Here is a 19,796-nt window from a genome sequence, read left to right as displayed (position 1 = left end):
AGAGGCACATTCTCTCGGGTTTCTTTGTCTCCTTCAGCGTCCAAATATCCATATTTGAGTGTTCAACCTGAGAGGTCCGTCTTCACGGCTCCCCCTATCAAGGCCGAGCTTTTGCGGTGGCATTTTCGGGCAGAAGAGGCTTGATGCGTCCGCGCACTGAGATATTCGGAGGGATTGAAGTTTTCCCCTCAGAACCACGTGGCCGCCCTCAACTTCTGTCGAATATCTTGCAAGGGCGTGATCAGAGGCGCAAGAGAGCGAAATGTCGGACCACTCATTTGCGGGCAGGGTCCAACAGCTCTGTAGTTAAGCAGCTGCGCTGTTCAAGACCGACTTAGTCGTATACTGCATACGAATCCTATCACCGGATCCTACCCTTGGATCATGAAATGGCCACGAGAGAGATGCGCGCGGCTACGCTGGCTGCGATTCGCTCCTCGTTGATGAATGTACCAATTACCGAGATCAGAGCAGCGGCGTTATCACTATTGCAGCAATCAGTGAAGAGCAATTCACTGCAGATGTTCCAAAGCTCCCTCAGAGCCTTGAGCTTTGGTAGCTTTCAAATGCTGTTTGGGTAAACAGACGCTCAAGATCCAGTGCATTGGTCTATCGCGCATCATAAGATGATCGATGTTTGGCTAATGATTCGGTGCGAAAGCATATTTCGCTTGTTGGTTGAGGTGCCCCACGTTTCTTGATCATCTTCAGAGCGGGAAGAACCGTACACCACTCTAGAGTCTAGTCAGGGTCGTTCAGTTGCAATACTGTGCAGCGCCCCGGGAATAAGAGCTTGCCGTTGCCTGTCCTTATATGTTGGTTGAGCGTGCCGAGCTTCGATGATGGCGAATACACATTCTCGGAGCGCCTAGTCAAATTTGTACGTATAGAACAGAGCGGCCGACATGGGTGATAAGGACGTGGGGGCTTCCCCGCGATCAGGCTACCACATTGGGACCAGTGATGAGGAGCCTTTTGCCTATTGAAGACTGAAAGACTATCTCATATCCCAAGGCAGTTTGTTTAGTCAGGGGCTGAACAACGGGATGGGAGAAGAAGAAGGTTGTCCAACACGCGGTACCGGAGATATCTCTTCAGATGCGAAAAACGGTTGGTCTTCCGCGTCCCTGACATCTTTGACATGATCATATTCTCCGTGTGGGTGTTGAAGGGCCTGCGGGTGAGAACCTGGTAGCCTTGACTGCTAATCATCAGCGGTATGGTGCAGCTGTCCGTCCATGGTAAACCTCGATGTTGGTGCTCATCGCGGGCAGAGGTTTGATGCGACGCAGTGAGCTGATGAATCTGATCCTTTGGTTCTCCAATCATGGAGTCTCTTCACCTCCCTTTCCGGAGAAGTCATATATGAGTGAAGGCCATAAATAGAAGTGTAGCCCTCAATGCGGGTGCATAGATGTTGTATCACATCGCCGCGTCGCGCCGTGTCTCTTGCGTGTGCAGCGGTAGAGCCATAACAATTAATGACGGTCAGCAGGACGCTTGAATACCGCGGCTCCGGTTCGTCGGATCTAAACTGCGGCTCACAGGGGTCATGAGTGTTCAAAGTCATGATACTTCCAAGGCTGTGTGCAAATACCATGACTTGGTAGTCATCAGCGAATGGCACCAAGCAATCTTGGAGCGGCGAACGACCTACCTTGAGGCTGCCTGGCAGAGCAACGAACACCACAATGGCTGTGCAACCAGTCATTTCCAAGCACAGTTCTCTGGACGACAAGAAATTGACAGTGAGATGCGACTTGGTGGTCGGTGACAACAAAATGTGCTAGAGATGTACGGACACTGTACCGCATGGAGTATGTATATATTCATGTTCATCGGGAGAAGGGAGCTTTTGAGCAGGCTTCAGCTTGCTCAGCCATGACCGCAACTGGGACGGGCCGGGTTGCTGCAGAAAAAGCCCCGAGTGCGAAGAAACGAATCAAAAGTGGGAGTAAGCGAACTGGTCCACAGAACACCAGCCAGATTCAGCATGACCGGTCAAGACAGAGTGTGAGGCCCAGACAGAAATGTAGACAGTGAGCAAGTGACCAGCGGAAACTTAATGTCCCGAGTCCTTTGCCCTTCAACAGCCATGTAACACAGCATCGGGTTATGCAAAGGTAGCTGCCGCCGGGCCGCTGTGCAACTTCAGTTTAGCGAATCACCAGTCTCTCTGTTGTTCCCGAAGGATGAGCGATGCGCATTAATCGAGTAATGAGGAGACCGGGCTGTCTGTCAAGCATGGACTTGACTCGTTGGCTTCAGATTTATGTGTTGGTATTTTAGGGGATTCCCATCTCTTGGCAGGATCCTGGGCCGAGTGGGCGTAGAAACAGTGACCTTTTTGCGCGAGGTGGCCCAGTGTGAGTCTTTTGACTGAGACCCCCCTATACCATAGACCCCTACCAGAGAGATGTTGCCGTAAGGAGGTGCCTTAATCGAGCCTTGGGAGGGTTGCCGAAGCATATGTGATTGTTGTGTCTCGGTGGCGCCACGCCATCAGCCAGTTTCTACCCGTGGCCAGTGGGAGAGAAAGAGTGCCTGACTGTTGTTTAGTTGAGAAGTGATGCTTTTTTCTCGTCTGTCGATACGACATGTAAGCGCATCGAAACTGTCCTCCCCAGAAGCACGTCTAGAAGATGGATTTTCCTTGCACGTGATTCACTTCACAGCAGGAGCATGTACCGGTACGTAAGATGCTGAACCCCATCTCCTAGTATGAATTGGGTTCTGCTTGCGATTGGTCGCCTCGTCAGCTGGTGCGTATCGTGTGGCATCTGGCCCGTCCCTTTCTGTTGGTGCGAAGGTCCGAGGCGGTCCCGATCGCACATCACCAGCCCAGCGTCCCATCTTGGCTTGCTCCGCGTTGCCAAACAGTTGATTGGCTTGAGCCTTTAACGGCCCCGTCATCTCCAAGCCGAAGGTGGACCGGCGAGATGAGCAAAGGGGTGAAATAGAGATCACGATCTAGGTACTTGAGTGGTGAGCAGAGGCGGAACCAGGGATACGCGGTGAGGTCAACGTTCCCACTTGACGACTTGAAGGCGTGCGTGGTGTAAGGAGGACTGCTATCTAGATGCCATCATCCATGACTCGTGAGGTTGGAGAAGCCCAGAATGGAACTGATGAAGGACCAAGGCGGGACATCTTGGCAGAACTTGAAATGGCGGGGATGGCCTCTGAGAGAAGGGAGGGAAGGGGCCAAGGGAGAGAGGATCGAAGAAGAAGGAAGGGACTGATGTACTGCGGTAGATGAGGAGGAGGAGGAGGAGGAGGAGGAGGAGGAGGAGGAGGGTGGTTATGATGGATGTCCCTTGTCAAGCTGGACGGGCGGGACGACAAGCTTGAAGACGAGGAAGGGACCGTGACTGAGTGCGGGAGATCGTAACACTCCGACTCAGTGAGTGAAGTTCCAGACAGGAACGAAGAAGGTGCGCTCTGCAGTGATTGAACCACTCCAGTCCGCAGTCAAGAACCCAAATCGCCCGACGTGAACAGTGTATACCTCCGACTCCACTCATCCCGCACTGGCAACCGAACTGTAGTGCGGTGCACGGCTCTGTAAAATCCGTCACTGAATGCCTAACCATGTGCCACGCAGGCATTTCAATCGATCATGATTTGAGGCTAACTGTGCGGACACAGTGTGGTAAGGTTTGAGATGAAATTTCGGAAACTTTGCAGATACAGAGGTCCGTTATGGTAATTTACTGGGACCTCGAGCATTCCCTGTACTCGGTACGGGCACCTACTGCGTGGACTACACTAGTGCCTGCCAGCTCCGTGTCTGGACCTGGCCCTCCGGACCGACTTCATGACGGACGGCGGTCATCCCTTCCTCATCAGAAGCAGCACATGGCGGCATGGCGCAGACTTTGACAACGTCATCGACTTGGAGAAAATTCTGCACTTGGAAATTGGTATTGCAATTGGGCTCGACAACTGAAAGCTCGCCAAACTATCTCATTGAGCAGACGGATCGACCATTCAGTCCGTCACCTCGTTTCGAAAGTTCAATCAGCCTTTTGGGGTGCGATTGACGGGCACACGCGCTGCACCGTACCACACAGCAGACGCCCACTTTTGGTCCGTCATCACAGTCTCCCGATTGGGCGGTTCCTGCGCAGGAATCGTCAAGCCGTCCAGTCTAAGCCAGTCAACTCCTCCAAAGGAAATCTCAGAGTTCCGCCGTTCCTCATCTCGCTCAGGTCTCTGCCTGCCCCAGTCATCAAGCGGTCCCACATCCCCCCACCGGCCGCAGCACCGCGGACCACAACGGTTTTTCTCTTCAGCTCGGGCCATATCACCTAGCCATGCTTCCCTTTGGCCAACGCTCGGGCCGTAGTTTTCCCTATTCTCTCCTAGCGCCTTGGTGTTGTCGGCTTTGCACTCGCATTCGCCAAGAGCCAATGTACCGTTTGATCTACCCTCTCCACCTCTAAAGCCAAGAACCAATAGAAATCAGACTTCTGACTCGATCTTCTTTTTGTTTTCCTTTGGCTCTGTTGTTTAGACGATTCGAGCAAGAGGCTCCAGACCACCATGACGTTTACAAGAAAGTGCACAACAACATCGAGCACACAACGACGATACTTTGATTCTACCCCATCCAAGCTCCACACTCCCCAAGTAGTGTACCCAAAACCGCGTGCACTCGCCCCGAGAACTTCTGGCCGATCAGGGCCCAAGAAAAAACCAACACGCGCTCAACGGCGAGACTAAAAGACTCGGCTGTATCCACCCAGCGGATAGGCTGTCTCGGCTACATCGCAAGAACTACACTACTACCACATATGTACAACTCATCTAAGGTACTCACCACTTTTGCTGTACGTAACCGCGTAACCGCGTAACCGAAGCTCTCTCCAGGTCCGCAGCGCCGTCTCGCGCCTCCAATGGCAGAGCTGGCAAGCTGGCTGTTGACACACACTGCCAGGTGACTTCGACACCCTCCACAGTTCGGCCTGTCTCTTGGACTCGCCAGTCCCCAGCGTGCCCAGTCAGCTCCAGCCCACACATCGGTCGTCGTCGTCCACGGTGTTGCGAACCAGTTGCTTGCAAGACAAAGAACACGGGCCTGCACCCATGCATCTCCCTGAGGTTCAGGACTCTTCATTGAGCTGCACTGAGCCTGCATCAGGGCCAGGGATACAGTCGCAAGCCAGCGTCAAGAGTCGATCCCCAAGGGTTGCTCAGCAAAAGCCGGGACTGGTGTCTACATAACGTAGTAGTGTAGTCTACCATGTACTATGTATATTGGGCCTGCTGTGCGATGGTTGCGGGACGGTGCTGTCTCCAGTCTCTCCAATGGCCAGGGACGAGATGCGATGCACTGGCCGGGTTGGCACTTTGGACTCTGGAGTGCCTATAGCCAGCCTCCATCCAGATGATCAGCTCGACCCCTGATGCCATGTTCGTCGTCGTTCATTTTCTGGGCTCTGCAGGTGTGGGATTGCTGTTGCCAGGGCGCAGTGATGATGCATGTCAAAGGATCCGACCACCGTCGCTCTCTTGTCTCTTTCAGCTCCCCTTTAACCCTTCCATTCCCCCATTGTCCCCTTTTCGCAGCATAACTCTGGCTGGCGAAGGGTAACGTTTATCCAGGATACAAAAATCATGTACCTTCTCGCCTTTGGCAGCGCCCATCCCGGTCACTCCTACTAAATGTTTTCCTCACAACTGCATCGAGAAACTTATTGCACCAGCAAAATTCAGCGCGCCCAAAAAGGGTTTTTTTTCCCCTCGGCTTGTAACGAACTTAAAATGCCGTGGGTGGAAGAAAAGTTGCCAAAAGTATCCAGGACATGGGGGCTTTTCCCTGGGCGCGAAAAGGTGCGTGCGTTTTTTAAATCTCGATAATCGTTCCCTGATGACTGAAGGTCTCTCGACCTCGCAACCCCAACCACACCAACTACACTAAAGTAGCTTCAGTTCCCACACCCCATGCCCCCTTCTTCATTACACACACTGTGTTACGTCCTTGCCAGTCATGTACCGGTACCCGGTCTTTCCAGCCTCTGGTTCTCATCCATCAGAGCACGAAATGCCCCGGGGAGCTGGTCAGCGGGTCGGCTAACCAACCCAAGATGTCGTGATGACTGGTAAAGCTATCCATGTGCTACTCTTATAGACCAGAGACCTTCGATCCGGCTGTCCCGTATTGTGAGTCTAGCCAGCCATGATTTGGAGATTGCAAAAGGTGTGCAGTACCAATGCCTGTATCGATGACAAGACACTTCACAGATGTTTTGGGATGTTATAGGTGTGTATATGCACGGAAACTTTGGCCTGGAGTGCCATCCCGTCTTTACAGTACAAAAGTCAACAAAAAAAAAGTATCTCACCAGAACGATCAGGGCGACAACCAGGGCAGTCCCCCCCTGCTCCCTCTCCGCGGTGCCCAGACGTGGATCACTTGTGATTCCCTGTCCATGAACACCCACACTGCTTGGAGCACTTTCCCTCCCGACCATCCCATTCCACTTTCCGCCCTAGAGAACCCCCCCGGAGGCTCCCACGTACGAAGTAGTCAGGTACCGGCCTAGCGCCGCCTCAACGTGTGTTTGCCTTTGCGCGTTGGTCGTCGACACTAGGCCAGCGGTACATGTTGACTAGACCTGCACAATGTACAAGACTCCGTGGCGTACACCTTGCTTGTGTTGCTGTCTAGATCCTCTTCTTCCTGCTCTCATCCCCGTTGAGCTGGCAACACCTCACACGGCGCAAATCACAGCACGTCTTGTCATCAAACCATCTCCTTCTTCTTCAACCGCCGATATCACCACTTTAGGTTGCTTCTAGGAAGACAAGACTCGCTCCCTCACTTCTTCTCGTCCTGTAAGTCCCTGTTGTGATTTGTCTTTCTGGATTCAGGTTGCCTGTCCTTGCCGCCTTCAGTCTTACTAGGGATCCGCGAGACCAAGGTGAGCCGACACATCGTCACTTCGCCCGTGTCTCGCTCTCCCGCTCCCGCCCGTATCTTCCCAATCTCATCGAACCCTGTAGCCCCTGTCAGCTCGCCCCTCCTGGCGGCTTGCTCACTCTTAAACTGGTTAAGCCCCCTCCCCCCGAACAGTTCACCCCCTTGCTCCTTCTTAGCCCTGGTATTCTGCTTGACCCACACGTTCTTTCATAACAACCGAGAGTCTGCCGCCTTCTCGTTCATCTGACCCTCAGTCACTCCTTCCTGCAAACCCATCAGCCCTTTATCATCATCCCAGCCCGAGACAGAGAGTCGTCTGAGAGAGCACTTGTATAGACACCAGCCGGTTTCCTGGGTTTCCTTGACTGACAACAGGATCGCTCTTATGCTGTAGTTCTGGAACTCGAGTCTCTGACTTGATCGCTCATACTGCCATATTTAGTCGGCAGAATCACTAACCTGCTGCCTCTCGCCCATCTCCGCGGTGTCGACGAACTAGGGACAATGGATCCGGAACTATTGAAGTATTACCAGCAGCAATACTACCCGGGCATGGGCTTTGCTGGCCCACAACACACACAACACCATGGGCCCCAGTATCAAGTCTGGAGTCCAAACAGCTACCAATGGACGGTTCTTCAACAGCAGAGGGCAGCGATGATGGTGGGACCAGGAAGCTTACACCCTTCGAAGCAAACAGAGCCCAAGCCTAGGTTGGCAAAGGACGAGGTCGAGCTACTGGAACGAGAGTTTGCCAAGAACCCGAAGCCAAACACCAGTCTCAAACGTGAGCTGGCTGAACAGATGGGTGTTGAGGTTCCAAGGATCAATGTTTGTTCTCGCGAGAAATGTTGCCCCGGTTGTGTCGTGAGCTAACATTCGTTTGTTAGAATTGGTTCCAAAATCGACGAGCGAAGGAAAAGCAGATGAGGAAAACAGCCGAGTTTGAAGCACAACAAGCGAGAGAAAGAGCAGAGTCCGAATCCAAGCCCTCCGACGACCAGGACCAAGGCACCATCACCGAGTTTTATGGTCTAAGCAACCGCCATCAGCCCCTGGGCCTATCGACCGCTTCCATCGGGAGCGAGGATGGCGTCAACAACGACCAGTCTGATAGGCAGCGCCCAAATCTCGAGCAGTCAGATCTGGCTTTGGCTGGAAATGCGTCGGCGGCGGCTACGCAAAGCAACGCCTCCCCATCTGGATCGGATAGCGATGGATTTGCTCCTGCTGACTACAACACGCCACACTCGTCCGGACCCCGTGGATACGGGCTTGTCAGCCTTGCTACACCAACACCCGTCTCGAATTCATACGGCTCAGCTTCGAGCCATATGCAGTATTCACAGCCAGCCCCATTTCCATATGGCCTAAATGAGCCACCACGACCGGTGGATGGTCTCCCAATAGCCACCACCATGCCACAGCATAATGGTCTGCTTGGTGAAGCGAATCAGTTTGGATCTTATACTGAGCGGAGCATGTTTATGCACCCTTCCGACGGACCATTCCCATCGCAAATGGGAGGCCAGGATGGAACCGGAAATGGCACTGCTGAACATCCAACGGTCCGTATGTCGATCGAGGGTGCGATCAACTCGGAAAACATGTCTCCTTCATCGGGCACTGGTTCGTCTCCAGTGATAGCGGACCTGCGCCTCAGGTCACCGCCTCCGCCTTCCGACATTGCCAGCCGCAGAAACCTGCGGCGTCCAGCGCCGCTGGGGCCTCTGTCGCTCCGCACCGATTGCGTTGGAAACGGACCAAAGACAGGTATCGACGTTGCGCCCCGACGGATGGACAACGCACGTACGATCAGGAGGATGTCGTCAGCGACCGGAAGCTTGACAGGTCGCATACAAAAATCTCTGGCCCTGAACTCAGGAGGACCACGCTCTCCGTTTCCCATCGATCGAAAGAAGGAGGCCCTGCTACAGGGCATTCAGAACGTCCAATCTCCCCCTATCATGGCGTCTCTGAACAGCGCCATGTCCCCGATGACCAATGGTGGTTCAGATGATGAGCAGGCGTATACCTTTGGCTCTTGTGGGGCGGTCAGTGGGATGTCGTCCCTGCCGCCATTTAAATCTGAAGCTGGAATCAAGACACCGCCTGGGACTCCTGGGCTAGGTGTTCACTTCCGTGATCCATTCGCGTACTCTGCCCCGGCTGACAACGCTTGGGGTTACGTGTCTTCGGACGAGCCTCTACCCACCCCTGGTCTATGCAGCAATGGGGGCTCTGAGCTGGATTACTCCATGGCGCCGCAGCAGCAGTTGTCTGGTTATGTTACCAGTCAGCCTGTGACCCCTTCATTTGCCGCCGCCATCGGACCGACCTATAACAACGTATACGGAACCAACGGCGGAACTCATCTGGCTAGAAATACCGAGTATACCTTCCCGGAGTCGTACCAACCCGAATCTTCGTCACGGTGCTCGCCGGCTGGCCAGTTGAGGGCAAAACAACAACAATTCCAGTTTGCTCAAAACGTCACGCCGCAAGACTTTAGTCATGAAAAGTGAAGAAGCAAAAGAAATAGCCGGCCGGACTGAGACGCAGCTTGCTGGGCGTTTTTCTTTCAGGCTGTTTTGATCACACGATTGGGATGGCAGACTCCTCTGGTGAGCTGCTGGTTTCCTCCCCACGTGGGTTGACGTATGTTTTGAGATGCCGTCATCTCATTCCTGTTGTGGTCCTCTTTCGGACGCAATATGCCAACACTTCCTCTTTGCAGCATCTTATCTTGCCCTCACTACTACTGAGGCGGATATAAGTTGCATACCGCCATTATCGTCTCATGAGGCTGCTCTCGAAGATCAGGTGATATTTGTCCCAAGGCAGGATCGACTTTGTTCCTCTCTCTGCATGGGCCAATTTTTTCCCCGGGACCGAGAGATGCCATTCTGCGACGAACCCCCTCTCACGTCATTAAGTTGAACAGATAAGGGAGCGTACCCGCAAACGCGAATACACGGGGCTCACGAGTCTTCAGACAACATCAACCGCTATACATCCCGCTAGGATAGGGCAAGGTCCAGAATTAGCGAAACAGTTTGAGAGGGACGTGAGAGAAGGGATGGCGAGATGCGAGGTTTTCTTGTGACAAGTCCCAGTGACAAAGAAGCATTTTGAATGCATTGATACGATGGGTTACATCAAAAGACACATATATAAACGACGGGGCTACTTTCTGTGGGCGCCTGTCCGCACTTCTCTGGGTTGGAGACATATGGAGAACTGGGTTTTGGCCACGGATACCCGTACGCAAAGGAACCTGGGAGGGGAGTAAAGGGAGGCAAAGGGGCCTGTGGGAGGTTTTTTATTATCCTTTTTTTTTGTGTGTGTGTATGTGTGTGTGTGTGTCCGGTGTGGAAATTAATGCCGTGATTAGCCCATTATGGGCCTTGAAATACGGAAGTGGAAGGACAGGGGGATAGTGTCTGTTCTTTCTGGCAGAACACCTGGGTCCGTTCTGCTTCTCGCGTTGTATTATTTATCTCTTTCGGCTGCCCTTTTGTCACTGGCCACGAGGGAGCGGAATCAAGGGATGAACAACCGAATATGAAAGATATTTCGAGTATGAAAGAAGAAGAAGACAAAAAAATCAGACTTCATACCATCGAGCTCGGCGGTTTGAGAATTATGTGACGCGCCATGGTAAGGTCAACTGAGGTTCAAATTAGGTTCGGAGGTTCACGCGGGGCGGATGTAAAGTAGTTAGTTACCTTACGGGGCCGGTGGTCGATTACAATTTGCTGCTGGATAAGTGGTCTTAACGCGCTCGAAGCATCCGGTTTAGGTATCATCCTGTTCGATGATTGGCTTGAGGAAACCCCTGGGAGGAGTAATCAGTTCAAATATCAAAACGTTTTGAGGGAAAATAGGGGGGGTGGAGGGCGACAAAAGAAGTAGTAGTAGCCTGGTGAGGATGGATGGATGCCCACCGAAAACCATACATACATACTTGACCTTCAAAGCTTGACCTCTTCAGCTTCCCACACACACTACACCGTACCTGTGACCTAGCTTCCTTTTTTGTTGTAATCAGGACCTGTGACTCTCTCGTCGTCATCATCATCATCATCATGACCATAGCAGACCGACAAACTCGTTGAAATGGGACTGTTGAAGCTGTTCGAAAACCCCAGAAACCCAAACTGCGTGATCGGCACCGAACCTCCCTGGGAGCCCTCGAGAAACCGAAAAAGCTTCCATCTGATTTCAAAGTTTTTTTTGGAAAGGCTTCCATGGGTTCTTTTTTTTTCCCCTGTGCTTGGGTCACGTCAGCTCTTCAGTCAGCTTCGTCGGGGTAAGGTAAGGTTAGGTAGATAGTGGGGCCCAGGGGGGGGGATCCATCTAAACCCATGGAAAACTTGCTGATGATTTTCTTCCAACCAGCTTCTTCCAAGTTTTTTCAGCTCTTTTTGTTTTTTGGAGGATTCAGGCCCCGTTTGGTTCAACTAACAAAAAGTCAACTTGTTTTTACAAGGGGTAGAGGAGGGTACAAAGCTAAAAAGGCAGCTAAGAGGTACCGCAGGAGGATGGGGGCCAAAAGACGCGTTGTTTTGACAAGGGTGCATTCTGTTGCTTGGTATCTTCATACCCTGAGGAGGGAAGATAGAAACCAACAAAATGCTCCTGCAGAGGCCCACTAATTCCCTTCTTAAGCCTTCCGGACTACATTGCATCTACTTGCCTTAGCGCGGTACCTCTATATGCAGCCAAGACTGATATGACCCCCAACTTCCTGCATAAAATAGCAAAAAAACAGTTTGTTAGCTGGCAGGGATCATTTTCCCATACAAACTTTTATTTTGTTGGTTGAACCAAACGGGGCCTCAGGCAGGCAGGCAGGCAGGCAGGCGAGCAGGGGCTGTACGAGTTTTATGTACTATGTAAAAGAGGAATTTTGCGGCTCCGGACCCGGGTTCGTACATAACGGGATCGGCATACATCGATAGGGGGAAGGGGTGGGTGGTGGGAAGTTAGTAGTGTAGGGTGGGAGCGGGGAAATGGAAAGTGCGGCGGCGGGATCCTCTTTTGACGACATCAATCAATGCGATGTGTGTCGTTCGTTCGTTCGTCCCGAAAAAGAAGGACGAACGACGAACGACACGTGAAACCTAACTTAACCTAATCTTGACGACACCAAACAACGGGACGTACCGAGGAGGCGGAAGGGATGGGATGGGATGGGATGGGATGAACGGTTAATTTAAGCTTTTTTTTTTTTTTTTTTTTTTTTTTTTTTCTTATTGTTCTCCGAGATTTTTTTGGTTTTGTTTTTCCTTTTCTGGTCTATCGATCAGCTTTTCACTTTTTTTTTATTTCTTTTTTTCCCACATTTCGCGTTTTTCAATAGTTCCGGGTAACTATTGAAACTGATTTATCAGATCGTGATGATCGTCATCGGGTCTTGCCGTTTGTGGGGTTTACCGACCGACTACCGAACCGGACGAACCTCCGGGAATATCGCAAATGTACCATGTAGTTCTAGTGTAGTATAGATAGGGTAGAACAAACATCCCGAACGATCCCCGGATGCAATCAATCAATGTGCATGCCAGTTGAAAAAAGAGCGTGCCAAATGCCTGAATGCCTGGCTCGAGCCTGGTATGGATGGAATGGAATGGAACGATGAACTGAAATGAAACTGACATCGATACATCCGAACTTATCGCTGAAACCGTCCGTCACGATTCAGGAAAACCGACGGTGTTCAATGGTTGGTGCCACTTGCCGGTATTCTACACAAGAGCACAAAACACAACTTGAACGAACGAAAAGCTTGATTAATGCATCGGTTAAAGCCACACACTCACCAAGCCACTCTCGCCCACTGCACCTTCCCCCATGCGCACCTTGACGAACATCTCCCGCCTAGACTAGCACTTGCCTTAAGCTGTCCATTTTTACGTCTTGGAAACATCACTTACTACCGTAGTATGAACTCTATATAAAATGCTACAGATGAAACGCCATGGGCAGGCGGGTGTAGCGAGGATGGTTGTCTGCCTTTATCCGACACAAACCGTAAGTACCCTCGAACGAGGGTTTGAAGTAAATAACTAACATATTCCTGTCATAGTTACAAGCACCCCTTTTCACTTCCCCTGCGGGTATAGATACATATGGTGCCGAGTCGGCCGGGTTGCCCCGTACCGTTGCCGTACCGAACCGAGCCTAAGATGATACCGATCCCGGCTAGGTAGTTGGATATCTATTTCGGTAGGTGTCCTTGAAGTTCTAGACATATGTAGGTACTTGCCGTTACCGGGATTCTTCCTTGTGTCGTGGGGTTGAGATGTACTACATGTATGCCGTGATGCCGTATCAAATGCCGTGTAATGAAGTGACGAGAACATGGGAGGACCAGACCGGGAGAACTGCCGAATGAACAAAAGTCGAAACCTGGTACAAATCTTAGCTGAAGATATATTGCATAGCAGTATGTATCTAGTAATCACCAGTCACGCTACCTGCGGAGCTGTCGTCTTGGTGAACTAATAGATAGGGAAACCACAAGTGGTCGAAGAAATATATTACATTTGCCTTCTATACTTGCTTGATGACATTTTAGACATCGTCAAGTTGTCCACTAACGCTGCCTGACAACCCCCTTCGTTCCACACACACACACGCACGCACACATATAAAACATAGTACTACTAAAGCCAGGCGCGAAGTGAACCCTGCCATTCAATCCATGAGTTAAAGATGCACATGCAAGAAACCTCCGTCCCACCACCCTATCCCCTCCTTTATCCTGTCTTAAACGCACGAATTATCGGATGCCTCCCTCCTTCGTAGTAGAAAAACTCCAATTGCATCTTTTTGCCCGTCCTTTGAGTTTTTGATACCCTTTCTTCCCTGGCTTTCACCTACTCCCCACCACCCAAAGCAACGTTGCCGACCCAGTCCCTTCAATCAAAGGACTGCTCCATTTATATTGTCCTCTTGCGTCGTCATCATCCTCAAAACTTTCACAGCCCTTTTGTGATCTTTTCACTTTCTCTGTCTCTCGTCACCCAAAAAAAATATAGATAGCTAAGGGGGTATCGTATCCGCGCATGTACCGTTCGAAAAGGGATGAAATGTTTGTTGGCGCTTGTCGTGTTACATAAGAAAATAGATGGGGCGGTTAGAGGTTGGTCAGGTAGTGAAGGTAATTGTTGCTTGGAGCCATAGTACCATGCAATTGCCAACACTTTGTCCTCCTCTTGCTATTCACACACACACTCTCTCTTTTTCCAGTCAGACCCCGGACGGACTCGCAGCACTTCAGAAATCATCAGTACATTCCATCACCAGGAAAGCCGCCTCGTGAAGAATTGCCCGGGTTGAGCGCGCCTTGACTCGTCGTTGAAGAACCTGCGTCGCTACTAGGGGTGGCAGGCTCGACAACTCTGTTCCTGATGGTCATGATCCATTCATGCTGCAACAGCTCCATGGCAGTTGCGCGCTTGGTGGAATCCCGCATGAAACAGCGTCTCAGAAAATCGATGCCCTCAGGGCTGAGCTGGTCTTGGCTGGGTAGCTGGGGCGGGTTTCCTTGGGCAATGTTGTACATGATAGCCCACTCGTTGTCCAGGTTCGCCCATGGCCTTCGGCCAGTTGCCATCTCAAGGATGACACAGCCAAGAGACCATATGTCAACCGCTCCAAAGTGACCGGCATTCTCACCCTTAATCACTTCGGGCGACATGTACATGGGCGTACCTGTCATCGACTTGTTGGGCTTGGTGCTGGCGATGTCTTGTACCAACGTCCGTCCCTGGCGGGCGATGAGTTTGGCCGCACCAAAATCGACATACTTAATTATGCCGTTATGATCGAGGAGAATATCTGTCAGGGCGCAGTTAGTACAGAACAACTAGGCAGCAAAAGCAACTGTACAGCAAACTTACTTTCTGGTTTGATATCACGGTGAGCAATCTTGAGCTCGTGAAGGTACGCAAGACCTTCGAGAAGTTGCAACGCGTAAACCATGATAACTTGTTCGTCCTCGATTCTGCCATGCTCCAACAAGTTGGCAAGTGAGCCTCCGGAACAAAATTCCATGAACATGTACACGCGGTCTCGATGGACCTCGATACCATAGTAAGAAACTACATTGGGATGGTCGACCGTCTCCAGAACCCGCATTTCATCCCTGATCTGGCCAGCAATAGTGGGGATCAGTTTAGGATCTTGCAGGCGAATCTCCTTCACGGCCATCAGCTGGCCGGTGTCAAGGTTCACAGCCGCGTACACGTTGCCGAAAGTTCCACCGCCCACAAAGTGACCTTGCTGCCATCTCATGGTGAAGTTGGTCGCTGTGGAGGAGAGCCATGCAAGCGACCGATCCACCTCGTTAGAAGCCTCCAAGACTCTGCCCATGGCAGATTGTTGCAGTAGGATCTCCTTTCTGTAGTTGTCGACTTTTGCCAACTCTTCGAGGCGATGTTCTTGGTAGTACTTGGCTGCTTCGTTGTCATCCAACATTTGACCTTTGTTCAGACGCTTGATCTGGTTGACGAGTCCCTCCAAGCGCTTCTTCTCCGCCTGGGCGGCCACGCTGGATCTGGCACCCATGATGTCGAAATGAGATATCAGAAGCGCCATGCACCCGGCAACCTTGGCCCTCAATCTTGCATACTCGTCTTCTCCGAGGCCGAGAATGTGTCTTCCACGCGTCATTCCCATGGCAAACTCCAGGGCCTGCACGGCCCAGCGGAAGGTTTTGCGGTCTGAAGAGATGCAGTCGTCACAGATGAAGCTTACCCAGTCCAAAGCAAGCTTGGTGAGTTTCAGGTTATTCATTGTGCGTCGATTGTTGTCCATGTACAGCAAAGACCGCTGGCCGAACTCGGTTGCAAAGATGAAGCATGTCTGGATTAGTTCTTGGCAATTGAGACCTCGTGTTTGTCGTCGGATGGCTTCCACACTGTCCATGAAAGCGTTCGAGAGCTTGAAGGCAACCTTGCGAATCTCCATGAGCCTGAAGTTGACCTTTTGCAGGTTTGACCTCTGCTCTACCACTGGGTCGACCTGCATATCGATCCTGTCGACAAAGGCCTTGCGTGCATTCAATAGTCTGGGTTGGCAGCCGCCGGCAATGAGTCGCATGTGCCCCAACTTGATGTCCAGGGGCTCGTTGCGGACTCTGAGAGTGTGGACGGGCCCGAGCCACTGAGGTGGATCTTCCGCTTTAATGATGAGAAGGTAGGGATCCGATGGGTCCTCAATAGCGGCCTCATATGTGAAAGTGCCCATCAGCACTTGGATCTCATCGTCGCGGTTATGAAGTGTCGGGGAGGCAATGATGAGTATGTCTTTGTGTTCGGGACTGGCACTATAAACCTGGAAATGACCCGTCTCTATCAGGCGGTCGTACAGTTGGTGGAGCATTTGAGGCTGCTCAAATGCGATTGTGTAATCGCATGCATTTTCATAGTTGTCGCTCAACATTCTAGAGAAACGCTGCAGCATTCGCTGCCGAACCCGAACGGAGTCTAGGATCTGTTTATATCGCTTGGTCATCTCAGCCACGCTTTCTTTTGGCCTTCGTTGAACCTCCTTTTCAAAAGTTTGGCTCAGTCGGTTCCAGGCTTTGTAGGTTAGAGAACTGAACTGTTCCGCGACTTCCACATCGCCGTGTGCCAAGTAACGCCCGATTTCGTTTCCAAAACCCCACTCTTGGAATAGCAGTTCGGCCTCCTTGAAGGTGTTCTTGTTGCCGCTGAGCTTCCAGTTCAGCAGTTTGAAGTAGTACTTGAGCGCCTCGAGGATGACACGGTCGAAATCCTCATCAATACATGGGGGCAAGTCCCATCCGGGCTCCGGTCGAGCGATTTCCATGTATTCGCGCTTGATTTTGATGGCGAGCTTGAGAAGAACTTGGAACTGCGAGATCATTTGATCCTGCATCATGGGGTTTTGTTGTGCCGAGTCCTTCATCTTCTTGGCATAAGCCAGCCGCATCTTGATGATCTCCTCAATGAGGCGAGAAGGGAAACTGATAAGGGTGAGCAGCTCCTCGATATAAGGCGGGAGATGGCGCTTCTGGAAACCTTCGGCATTTTGAATAAGTGTGTCCTTGGCCTTGGTAATGACACGAGAGATGCCGTCGAGTCTACTCTTCTTCTTTAGGCTTTTCGGTTCGGTGCCTTTGTCTTCGTGCAGTGACTTGAGACCCTCCTCCTTCATGAGACGATCCAGGAAAGATGATTCATCGCTGAGACCATTCCCGCTGGGCGATTTTTCCTTGGTGCGGGAAAAGTCGAGAGCATCGTTGCCGACCCACTTTTTCAAGATCGACAACTCTGTGTTGATCATCTCATTGACGTTGTACCATGATATCACTGCGTCGCAGGTCTCCTGATAGGCCGAATAAACACCAGGCTTGAGGGCGGTCATGAGTTCCCTACTGGACGGGTAGAGGCTCTCGATTCTTTCGATTTTGTTAACCACATCGCGAACCTGTTCAAATGGCGGTTTCCCTGCCTCGCTCTCTCCGGCAATCGCAAAGTTGATGATGTCGTTAATGGAACGGTCCAGCGCTGCACGGGCATCTTCGACGACCCTTTTCTGGACTGGCAGGTGTCTACCACATAGCCTTGCCCGAATCCCAAGCCATAGCTCTACATTGTGGGCTGACTTTCCAAAGGCCTCATCATTGGAGCCAATGAGACGCTTCTTCTCTTGCCGCACAACATCACCGGTGAGCACAGCCTCCAGCATGCCGTGCCATTCTAGTCTCTCGCGGCTCTCCGGATCTCTCAGGTCTTCCTCGGTAATCTGAATATCCTCGTTACTGGCGAACATAATATGCGCATCATCGTAGCTGTCGAACGCGCCCTCGGAAGATGGCGTCTCGCCTTCGGAATCGGAATCGTACTGCTCGCCGGAGCCGTAAGCGTCGAAGTAGTCGTTGTTGTAGTCCTGTTGTCGTAATCTGCGCACATATTCTCTCTCCTGGGCTCTGAAGGTTGAAGTGCCGGCCAAGGGGCGTGGTCTGGAGCCATCACGGGCGTGGGGATTATTCGCCATATAGGACGAAGGCTGACCTTGTGGGGGCCTGCGCTGGTTGTAGGGCTGATAAGTGTTGGAAGGCGTCCTGGCAGGGGCGGTTGGGCGCTGTGGTCGTGACGGAGTCCCATTGGCATAGGTCTCTGAGTTAGCACCGCGGCGACTGCTCGATCCATTGGCCAGGGGCAGGGAGCTGGTCAGGGACCCGGGCACCAGAGAAGGCACCGAGCCAGAATGACTCTCGACATATCGACTTAGAGAACCCAGCTCGTCAATCTGCTCTCGGACGTGGAGATCATCGTGGGCGTCCGTTGAGGAGTTGGAATTATCCGAGTCGTTGGCACGGGGGTTCGGTCGGGACACGGTCTTGTGCTTGTCGAGCCGGGCAATCGGCTCATCGTCCGTCTGCGAGAAGCGCACAGCACGGGGAGAAAGCTCGCTGGCCATTGTGGGTTGAAGGGGTGGAATGAGAGGTTAGATGGTCGATTGTCAGCGGATGGTCGTCGATTGTTCACCGCCCGATGCGATACGAGGCCGTCCGTCCCGGAGAGGTCGGTCGCGGCCGCGGTCGATGGCGGTGTCGATGTCAATTTCGGAAGACTGGTATCAGTCAATATCAGTGGCTGCGTGTGCTGTGAGCGTGTGTGTCTGCGTCTCGTGCTCGGCGTGTGTTTCTGTTGTTGGAAATGATGGTCGTCGAGGTCGTCGTCGTCTATCTGTGGGAGTCCTCGGTGGTCGTCGTTGTCGATGTCAAGTCAAGGAATGTATGTCTCGCTAAAGAGGCTGCAGCAAAATCACCCACTGCTTGGGGAAACAAGGCTGACACCAGGGCCCTGCTTGTCCATGGGGTGCAAGCCAGAATGAGGGGAGGGCCGTCAGAGCTCGATCAATTGATCGGGTATGTCGGCGAGCGGCGTGAATAATGGAAAAACGGCTGTATCCAGTGTTTCGGGTTCGAAGACTGTCGCGGCCTGGAGCCCCTAGTGGCGGCGGAATAGGGGGAGTCCTTGCGTCGGGATGGAAGTGGATGAATGCAGCGATGCAAGCGACGTCCACGGCGGTCCCGGCCGTCGTCACCTCCAAGGTCAATTGGGACCTGGGCGCTTTCCACTTGTTAAGGTCGGGGTTAGGCAGGTCAGATAGGTAAGTAGGTACAGTACTACCACCAGAGTCCGGCTTAGTCCAGTTTGGTCCGTGCCAGGGGCAGTGCGGTAGTGCGGTCGAGGTAAGGAGCAGTCGTCAGGCGGTCTGTCCTGTGAGGTAGCACTGGTCCCACCATAGAGATCGATATCGACAATGGGGCCGTCGGACAGCAGTAGGTGTCTAGTGTGTCGCCGACAAGTCAAAGGAGAGAAAGGGAAGTTCGTGATAACTCTGGAGCTCTGACAGAGAAGGTGGAGAGAGGTGAAAAGTCCTACTTTGAGTAGAGGTACAGCCCGGTGCATAGGGGGCAGCCCAGATCGAGGTAGGTACCACTGATTGGGCCTTCGGCTCCTCATGGCTCAAGCTGCCCCTGTACCTTCTTAATAATCCGGGGTGGGTTTGACAGGCAACAGGAATGCAAGTTGTGGCCCGACGGCACCCATACAAGCACACTGCAGGCCAGCTCGGCGGGGGTTAGGTACGAGCGGGCAGCTAGCTCCGTCTGCACTGATGGCACTAAGGAGCCCATACCTCTAGTGTATGTACACTGGGGACAGGTTGTGGAGATTGGCGGAGTTTTTGTGTTGGTGTGCTTCTCTTGGCTCTATCAGTCCAGCTCTACAGCCTTGCCTTTGTTCGCGAACCAACAGGAGTCTCTGCAGGCGATGTTAAGACAGTTGGGAACAGCCTTGAAATGAGGAGGCCTTACTCGTGT

At 52.2% G+C, this 19,796-nt stretch overlaps 3 protein-coding genes across 3 annotated transcripts; 2 read left to right on the top strand and 1 right to left on the bottom strand.

Annotated features, from left to right (window-relative positions):
• Positions 1 to 6,181: 6,181 nt before the first annotated feature.
• Positions 6,182 to 9,450, top strand: NEUTE1DRAFT_91411 (uncharacterized protein; the record flags this gene model as incomplete). Its single annotated transcript, XM_009858085.1, has 4 exons — positions 6,182 to 6,258; positions 6,794 to 6,840; positions 7,368 to 7,756; positions 7,816 to 9,450. The coding sequence occupies 4 exons, from the start codon at positions 6,182 to 6,184 to the stop codon at positions 9,448 to 9,450; spliced, it is 2,148 nt and encodes a 715-aa protein (XP_009856387.1).
• Positions 9,451 to 10,266: 816 nt separating this feature from the next.
• On the top strand, positions 10,267 to 10,547 carry NEUTE1DRAFT_118916 (uncharacterized protein; the record flags this gene model as incomplete). The annotated part of the gene is made up of 1 exon (XM_009858084.1): positions 10,267 to 10,547. One exon carries the CDS (start codon positions 10,326 to 10,328, stop codon positions 10,491 to 10,493), a length of 168 nt encoding a protein of 55 aa, XP_009856386.1.
• A 3,333-nt stretch (positions 10,548 to 13,880) lies between these two features.
• NEUTE1DRAFT_91407 (uncharacterized protein) lies at positions 13,881 to 18,385 on the bottom strand (the record flags this gene model as incomplete). The annotated part of the gene is made up of 2 exons (XM_009858083.1): positions 13,881 to 14,773; positions 14,836 to 18,385. 2 exons carry the CDS (start codon positions 18,383 to 18,385, stop codon positions 14,220 to 14,222), a joined length of 4,104 nt encoding a protein of 1,367 aa, XP_009856385.1.
• Positions 18,386 to 19,796: the final 1,411 nt, after the last annotated feature.

Source organism: Neurospora tetrasperma (assembly GCF_000213175.1).
Source record: "Neurospora tetrasperma FGSC 2508 unplaced genomic scaffold NEUTE1scaffold_81, whole genome shotgun sequence".
Classification (NCBI taxonomy): Eukaryota; Fungi; Ascomycota; class Sordariomycetes; order Sordariales; family Sordariaceae; genus Neurospora; species Neurospora tetrasperma.
Note: the sequence above shows the minus strand (reverse complement) of the source record. Positions and strands in the feature narration are given on the sequence as shown.